The sequence below is a fragment of the Triticum dicoccoides genome, chromosome 7A (assembly GCF_002162155.2).
Source record: "Triticum dicoccoides isolate Atlit2015 ecotype Zavitan chromosome 7A, WEW_v2.0, whole genome shotgun sequence".
Classification (NCBI taxonomy): domain Eukaryota; kingdom Viridiplantae; phylum Streptophyta; class Magnoliopsida; order Poales; family Poaceae; genus Triticum; species Triticum dicoccoides.
Genome location: NC_041392.1, coordinates 730,937,517 through 730,946,866, shown reverse-complemented (window position 1 = coordinate 730,946,866; position 9,350 = coordinate 730,937,517). Strand labels below are relative to the sequence as shown.

Below are 9,350 nucleotides of genomic sequence, written 5' to 3'. Positions count from 1 at the left end.
GGTCGTCGGTGGTGTGGGGGGTCACCAGATCCATGCGCGTGGATCGTTTTTACTCTCTCGTAGTCTAGGTTTTTAGTCTGTTCATCATCTTGGCTTCGGTGGCGACGATGACGGCGCTGAATAATGATTCTTGGATCCATTTCTGACTAGGCCATCGGTCCTATGGTTGGGGATGAATTTGGAAACCAGTATGTTCAATCAACGCTGGCGTGGCAGCGGTGGCATCCTCGTGGTGGACCTCTGTCCTCGGACTCTACTGTTGCGACGGCGTTTGCTCCAGCGTCGGCGCGGAGCTTGGAAGGTAGTCCAGGAGCGGATCCAGATTGTGGTCTGCGTCGACGATATCTGGAAGACGGAACATGTGCTGGGTCCGTGGTTCATGGATGGCAGGTATGGTTTCCTCCTTCGGTGTCTTAGTCGTGGTGGGGTACCAGATCTGGAGTATGATGGCATGTCCGGGGTGGGTCTGATTCGTTCAAAGGCAAGGGCTTCATTTTTGGTGAGCCACCTTGGAGGTCCGTAAAGCTGCATATCAGCGGTGGAGCCGCTTCCAGCTCAGGTGAGGAGGTGATCCGTCATTCTTTTCTTTGGTGGCTGCTATCGTTGTGCCGGAGTCAAGTGACGGGCGTTGGCGTCAAGCTCAGAGATGTTCTGCTATCTTTTCAGTTTTGTCATGTCGGTCCTTACGTGACTTGTACTTTAATCATTATAGTATGAATGAGACACATATTACCATGCAAAAAATTAATCTATGTGCTAACATCTGGCATAATAGTTTCCCTAAGGCAACTGGTGAGAACGATCTCCATGATTACGCTAAACCACCTTTGAAACAACATACGTGAATTATACTTTACTACAGTTCTTGAGAGTCATGCCATCTTTGTTTCATAGTATCTGATCCCTGACAGGTTGGATCCCTGAATATTCGAAATAGCAAGACTAATCAATGGTTGATACGCAGTCATACAAAAATGATTAGTTAGCAGCTATGGACGGTTGCTTGAACACACTTGTTTTTCTTTTCTTAATCTTATTCTATGGAGAGAAAAAACAGCTTCGAGCGGAGACTTTCTATTTGTCCAAATTGCAAGCATTGATTCTTCATTTCAACTAGCTCACCAATAATAGCATCTAGCTGGGAATTAATTTGGTTTCATTCCCAGACCAATATCTTCGAGATTGTTTAGTATTTATCATGACATATTTGATTCGTCTGATAAGAAAAGAAAATAGCCAACATATCAGCAATGCCACATGCTGCACCAATGCAACACATGCTCCATATCACAAATCAAAAGTATCCTAACGGAAAATAAACCATACGCAAAAGTATCCTAACATGTTATAAATGTGTATGCGTGCATGTGTGCCAACTAATTTGGTAGGATTCCAGGCGCATTTGTATCGTAATGGCTTTTCAAGTATGGATGTGGTTTGATTCACAAGATTTAGACCCTTGTTTTTTTTTTTTTTTGCGAAGTTCCATTTGTACTATATTTAGTGAATGATACTTCTTCTCCAAAATAGTTTTTCCAATTGAACGATTTCAAAGATACATAACATTCCAAACATGTATTTTTGTTGTTGTTGTGGAAATCATGCATCCTTCTTCTTCATATTCCAGTGCGTTTAGAAACCCTGCCAAAAGGTAAGCTGTTGAGCCATTGTCATGGGGGGAGCTAGAGGACCAGATTATGAGAATCACTGAATGTTTACCCCGCTAGGACGACGGCCGACACCAACGACCAAGACGACTAGCTGAGTGGACACTGTAATATTGGCACAACGTCTGTACGCATCAATTGTTCTACATATGGTTCAGGGTTAAGGCCAGTTCCTTTGAGACTTGTGGGTATAGTGGCAGAGCTACATAGGGCCAAAGCTGTGCAATGGCCCGCCCAACGCAAACGAAAAATAGTGAAACATGAGGGCAAATTAGACCATCGAGGGCAATTTGTATGTGTTTTTCTCTATCCTAGCTCGCACATGCCTGCCCAGGTTTTCCTAGCTAGTTCCGCCACCGTATGGAGCTGCCCTATACCTAGCTTATTATGTCCCTACCCAAAATAAACAGAACGTGTGTGCACACGTATTGAACACAAAGTTTAATTGACTAAAGCAGTTGTCGATTCGGCTAGAAAAAGCAGCTGTTATGAATATGGTCATTGTTGTAGTTTGTCGAGAGAGCGGCGTCATCAGATTTGCCATGAAAAATAGTTTTGCACATTTATATTTTAAAAATCATTTAGTCACTTGTGTTTTAAAACAAATTGTTCACCGGAGACCACATAAGGTCCAAAAGGTGATCCACTTGGACATGATCTTAACTGCTAATCCGACGTCGCCTTCAACTAATCTTCTTTGATCCGCTGGTAATCCGTATTTGTATACTAGGCCACACGCGAAAACCCAAAGTTTCAGAAATCACATGTAGACGACGTGCCTCCCATGATGACACATAATCTAATCTTTGTGCTAAAACCTGGCATGATAGTTTTGCTAAGGCAGCTGGTCAGAACCAATCTCAGTGATTACGACCCACCACCTTTGAAACAACGCATACAGATTGTACTTAACTACTCCCTCCGTTCCTAAATATTTGTCTTTCTAGACATTTCAAATGACTACTACATACGGACGTATGTAGACATATTTTAAAGTGTAGATTCACCCATTTTGCTCCGTATGTAGTCACTTGTTGAAATGCCTAAAAGACAAGTATTTAGGAACGGAGGGAGTACATTTCTCGAGGATCATGTCATCTTTGTTTGTCGATATCTGATCCCTGACAGGTTTAGATCCCTGAATACCCCAAATAGCAAATCCTAACCAATGACTGATTCGCTATCATACCAATGATTGTTAGCAGCTATGGGCAGTTCCTTGCACACACACTTGTTTTTCTTTTCTTAATCTTATTGAGTCAATCACACCAGAGGTGTCTGAACTTGTTAGAAAAGTTAGTTTGATGCTAAAGCTTGTGGCATACATTGAATCAGTGACAGAACCTGGCTTGGGCGTTCATCTACGGTGGCAATCACGTTTGTATACGCATAGAGTGATGATGAGGCGAGCCAACATGGCGCGGGACCCAGTGTCAGTCACGGGAAGGCACGGCGAGGGCGTGTTTTTTTAATCCCCCCTAGAATTTTATTTTTCTCACAAAAAACCCCTTGATTTTTCTCCTGAAAAACAATGAACATCACATACATCATGTTGGGCCGCACAGGGTCGAACATACAACATGTTGTCAAAATGGGATTTCTACCCTTAATGGCCTGCAGCGGAGTACGCACATAAGGCTTAAATGGGCTGCAGTCACCGCGTCCCGTTTACACATGTTAGTTTTTTTCTTTTTAAGAATTCTGTAAAAATACATATATTAAAATAATATACATACATATAAAATAAATTATTTAAAATAATGTTCATACAATTATAAAAATATATTTAAAAGAGTGTTTATGTAATTTGAAAAAATCTTAGTAAAATAATGTTCATGAAATTATAAAAAAATTTCCTATTGAAAATAATTTCTTGTTATCCTTCAAAATATTCCCATATTATTTATAATTTTATATATTTAAAATTATATATATTTAAAATAATATTTATGCAATAGAGTAATTTCATGAATAATGAAAAAATTATTAATATATTCAGAAAAATATTCATGTATTTTCAGCCTGTATTTATGCATTTAAAAAAATATTCATGTATTCACTTTACGAGAAATATTATTATTACTAAAATTAATATTCGTGTAATATCTAAAAATATTTAATTATTATTTGAAGAAACTATTTATATTATTTAACTAATCAATATAAAATATAATACTATACATGAATAAAAAAACCTATCATGTTAAAATGGCCCGCGATAACTGCAGCCCGTTTAAGCCCCATATGGGTGCTTGCCTATAGGTCAATAAGATGGGAACCCCTATTTCTCGCTTTAAACAAGCGCAGGGAGAAGCCTCGCGTCGCGGAGCGCCAGATGAGCCAGCCCAGCCGCGCGGGAGGCCGCGGCCTGTTTGTTTTATTTGTTTTATGTTTTCTGTTCTCGTTTTTTTCTTTATTTTTGTACTTTTCTTTATGCTTAAAATATTATATATATATATATATATATATAAATATATATATATATATTTATGCTTAAAATATTATATATATATAATATATATATATATATGTATATATATATATAAACTCTTAAAAAACATTTGAAAAATTCAGACCAAGTATTTGAAAATTGTTTAATAAGTATTAAAAAATGTTGAACAAGTATTTGAAAATGTTGAATAAGTATTGAAAATGTTGACAATTATTTTAAAAATGTTGAATAAGTACTAAAAATTGGTGAAAGAGTATTGGAAATATGTTAATCAAGTACTAAGAAATTGTTGTATGAGTATTTGAAAAATGTTGAACAAGTATTTGAAAATTTTGAATAAGTATTAAACACTATTGAAGGAGTATTTGAAAAATGGCGAACATGTATTTGAATTTTTTTGCTTAAGTATTGAAATGTTGAACAATTATTTGAAAATGTTAAATAAGCGTTCGGACAATGTGGAACGTGTATACGAAATATGTTGATTACTTATTAAAAAAATGGAAGATGTAGAGTGAAAATGAAAACAAACATAAGTAAAAACAAAAGAAAAAAATTGGAGAAGAAAAATGGAAAAAATGGAGAAGAAAAAAAGAAAATACAAAAATACAAAAATAAACTAATGTAAAGCCAACTCTTTGAACCTCAAGTAGGACACGCGCTGATAGTTTACAAGAAGGTTATGTTGGCTTAGTGGCTAGCAGAGTCGCGCTGCAGACTGGATTTCCACGCTAACAGGCCGGCCGAATAGGTACAGTGCGGGGGGATTTGCTTCAGCGAGACAAGATCACAAGAAGCAGCAGCACTCGCTCAAAGCGAGAAATAGCACAGTAGATGCACGCCGAAGCCAAGATATGTCACCGACTCAATGTATGCCACAAGTTTTAGCACCAAACTAATTTTTCTCGCCAAGTTCAGACACCTGTGCTGTTATTGGCTGTCCATTTGAAGGCACCAGCATAGCATCTAGCTGGGAATTAATCCAGTTCCATTCCAGCAGGGCAACAATTTATCCTGACAATTTGATTCCTCTGATAAGAAAAGGAAAACAGCACATGGGGCAACAATGCAGCACACAAGAGACACACGACAGTGCAACATTTATACGTATATCACAACATGGGCACTCCATTTCAGCAGGGCGCCAACATAGCATTTCAGTCTAAAACCCTCCCCTCCATTTCATCTACTGAACAAGAGGAACCTCGGCGGCCATAACACTACATGCAGAAACTAGGATATGTGAGGATTAGTTATCAGTTTTCATGCCCCGCAGGCCAACATCTTGCGGCACCACAAGCGCATAGAGAGATTCCCAAAATTCGAGGCCTGGGGCGAGGATCAGTACCGCGGACAGGAACTACGACAGCGTCTGGATCGTACGCCTCGTAATTTCCTTCTTCAAAAGCATGGGTTGATATATATGTTTATCTAAATTGTCGTCAAAAGGTCTGTTTAACTCGACCTGTCATTCCTCTAGCCGCTGCCGAAGTCCGCCTTGTAGTTGGCGCTGGACTCCAGCTTCTTCAACTCCGTCAGCTTCCTCACCCCCTGGTAACAGCCGTTGAAGAAAATCGAGACATTATGATGGATGCCACACGTTATCTGTCATTGAATCAGAAATCATTGGCAAAATACCACAAGTACCTTCATGAAGTCCTCGTTGATGGCGTAGTCACGCTCCGCTCGGATCGCCGCCATGCCGGCCTCTGTGCAGATGTTGCGCATGTCAGCGGCGTTGAATCCCTGAAACGTAACGACGGAGTTTACAAGTGAAGCTTTGAATGGAACGGGAGCTTTGCAAAAGTTAGGCGAGGGACTCACCTCTGCTAGCTTGGCAGCAGCTTCGTAGTTGATTTCACCGTGCTTGGCCATCCCAGCTGCATGTATCTTGAGGATTTCCAGCCTCGCTTGCTCGTTAGGAAGAGGGATTTCAATCTTGCAATCCAGACGCCCAGGGCGTAGGAGAGCAGGGTCCAGCACATCCGGACGGTTGGTCGCCATGATTATCTTCACCTGAAGGTAACCAGGAATGAAAATAGGTTTAGACTGAAAATCAATCGTCCGGAGGCACTCACAACAAGGAAATGCATGCCTTGGAATATGTACAACAGCAATTACTTTCCTGAGAAGTTCAGCATATTTTGAGCTACGAAGATAACTGACCACAGGCACAAAGGTTCAGATTTCAAGCATGTTCTATAACTAAACATACATCCAGAAACCAATATAATCAATGGGAACATTCTGAAAATAACTCACCACTGACAGAAAGGTTCAGATTTCAAGCATGTTAAATAACTAAACATTCATCCAGAAACCAATATAATCAATGGGAACATTCTAACATGACAACCGCACATGCATACAGGTCTGGATGCAACATCAATAATACTCATCCTGGGCACAAAGTCACGAAGTCTAGCAAAAGAGACATATACCTTTCCAAGTTCATCAAACCCATCTAACTGGTTTAGCAGTTCCATGAGCGTCCTTTGGATCTCGCGATCAGCACTTGTGCCTTCACTGAATCTTCTTCCTCCAAGTGCGTCAATTTCATCCATGAAGATGATGCACGGCTGGACAGAAAAATGGAACAGCAGCAGAGTTGAGTGATTAGTAACTAAGTTGGGGTTACTCTACTGGAAACAAAATGTATGGCATTGTTTATTTATACTACATTTCAGTGGTAATGTGGGTATCATTGTTAATATATATTTTAGAGATAAGTGCAACTCTAATCCAGTATCTAGTTATGTGCCATGTAAAACTCATAACCAGTTGCTCATAACTATTACTCCCTCTGTAAAGAAATATAAGATCTTTTAGAACTCTACTTTAGTGATCTAAAATATCTTATATTACTTTACAGAGGGAGTATATGTGTTTATAGTTGATAACAAAACTAGAGAAAATCAAGAAAGAAGATCAGGACAGAAGCTAGCTCTGGGGTTCTGAACATGTAGGTTATTGAAGCATAGAAGGTTTTCAGATAAAAATGAGAAGATGTTGAGTGGGGCTTACCTCGTGATTACGTGCATATGCAAACATTTCCCTTATTATCCGAGCACTCTCACCAATATACTTACCAATGACTGCACTTGAGACAACCTATTGCATACAGTACAGATTAATAATAAGAACATAAAGATATATATACAGAGGGAGAAAAACAGTTGAAGATCAATATATCTATGCGACACCTTAATAAAGTTCACATCTATGTTACTTGCAAGAGCCCTAGCCAGCAGTGTCTTCCCAGTTCCAGGTGGGCCGTAGAAGAGCACTCCCTGAAGCCAAGTGATTGTTAAGCAATATTAACTCTATTTTAATAGCCTGCGCGGTTGTGCCCTTGGAACAAACGAATGCAAGTGTATGCATTGATGTTTACCTTGGGTGGCTTAATACCAACTCGCAGAAACAGTTCAGGGTTCACGAGCGGAAGTTCTATGGTCTCCCTAATTTCCCTGATCTGGTCAGATAGCCCTCCAACAGCAGAGAAGCTGACATTCCCTGGATCTTCATGAACCATGTTGAACACTAAAGGGTCCACCTGAAAGGAAGTAGAATTTCAAATCACGTCCTCAACACATAACATCCATTTGATTCTGGATTGCAACCAATGGAGAAACAGAAGACAGAGGTAATAAATGGGACAGGCAAAGTAACGGATGTTTCGAAACACAAATGATACCGAAACACAATTATACCTCACGCGGAAGCATGCGCACGATTGTAAGTGTGCTTGGGTCAAGACACACGCGTGTGCCTGTTTTCAAGCTCTCCGTGTTCAACTTATTGCGACAGTTGACAAGGTATCGAGGACCACTCCTAACCTTGACGATAACTGCAAGTGAAGGAACATGACTTATCAGCACGGAGGGAAATATCGATCAGACACCAAACAGAGAGATCTCGATGGCAGAAAAAGAGGAGGCTGGTCTGAAAGCTGCGGTCCACACTCACAACGCTCGCCGCCAAGCGGGCGCAACACCTCCCCCACTATCTGCCCAATGCTCTGAAACGCCTTGACATGCCCATCAGTTATCTCACGCTCCTTCCTAGCCTTCTTCAGGTTCTCTTCCCCTGCAATGGGAGAGCGTATCAAACACCGTAAACACAACAGAAGATGCCTATGGATCTCCAGCAAGAAAATTGCACAACAGTAACGAAATGCTCAAGAGAGGAAAATCAGAGATCAAATTAAAAGGAGCCTGCACGAACAGCCCTTGCTCGGGATCATCCATTTCCACGCGAACAGGCGAGAAATGGCCACTACTTGCACCAACTACAGAGCATTGCACCGAACAATATAAAGGTAAATCACTCTTGTTAGTTCCTATCACCAATCATCTTTTCCGAGCAAACAGGGCGTAAAAAGGGTGCTACCTGCATCATGCACCAGTATCACAGCACTGAACATTGTGAAAGTAAAGTGCTCTGATTCCAATCACCAGAGCAGCTAGCACAATCGTACCCGTAGAAACCCTAGACTGAAGCAAATCCTCAACTTTCCAAGGGCGAACCGCGCCCAAATTCGGAATCGACCAACTGCCCGGAGATTCTACTGTTATTTTTCTCAGTAAAAAAATAGTTATTGGGTGGTAACCACGCGATCAGCGCCAAGGAGGCGAGGGTTTATCGGCGCAAAACCCCGAAAGCAACGCGCCATCGCGGCGGACGGGAGCGAGCCGGCAGCCGGAGCGAAGGCGGGGCGCCGACTGCTCGCTCCGGTCGCCGCCTCGAGCCAGGCCGTACTGGCGGCTCGGTCGCTAGGTCTGCGCGGCGGGGGCGGGCGGGCGGGCATTGCGGCGGCGGGGGAGGACGGGGAGGTACCTGTGGTGAGGAGGGACTGGCGCTCCCGGTAGGCGAGGAGGCTGGCGCGGTACTTGGCGACGGCGGCGGCGCGGCGGGCGTCGTCGGCGGTCGCGGCCATGGTCCGTCCGGCGCGGCGGGCGGAGTGCGAGCGAGGGAGTGGGGGTGGACTCGGTTGGACCCGACCAGCTGGTCTTGCCCACCTGCTTTTCCGGGGGGCCGTCCGTCGTGTGCGCCGACTGGGCCTGGGCCTGGTGGCCTCCCATCAATCCTTGAAAAGATTCTCGAAAGAAAAGAAAACCAATCCTTCAAAACCCCACTACTTTTTGAGCATTTTGTCTTTTTTTTAGCATAAAACCCCACTACTAGCTTTGCCTAACTTGGTAGAAACTTTTTGAGCATTTTGTCTTCTTTTT

At 42.1% G+C, this 9,350-nt stretch overlaps 1 protein-coding gene across 1 annotated transcript; it reads right to left on the bottom strand.

Annotated features, from left to right (window-relative positions):
• Nucleotides 1-5,204: 5,204 nt before the first annotated feature.
• LOC119330162 (26S proteasome regulatory subunit 10B homolog A-like) lies at nucleotides 5,205-9,093 on the bottom strand. Its single transcript, XM_037603279.1, has 10 exons — nucleotides 8,956-9,093; nucleotides 8,086-8,205; nucleotides 7,830-7,966; nucleotides 7,511-7,672; nucleotides 7,323-7,409; nucleotides 7,144-7,230; nucleotides 6,561-6,698; nucleotides 5,944-6,135; nucleotides 5,767-5,865; nucleotides 5,205-5,670 (listed from the first exon to the last, which is right to left on the bottom strand). The coding sequence occupies exons 1-10, from the start codon at nucleotides 9,053-9,055 to the stop codon at nucleotides 5,596-5,598; spliced, it is 1,197 nt and encodes a 398-aa protein (XP_037459176.1). The 5' UTR covers nucleotides 9,056-9,093; the 3' UTR covers nucleotides 5,205-5,595.
• Between the last annotated feature and the right edge of the window lie 257 nt (nucleotides 9,094-9,350).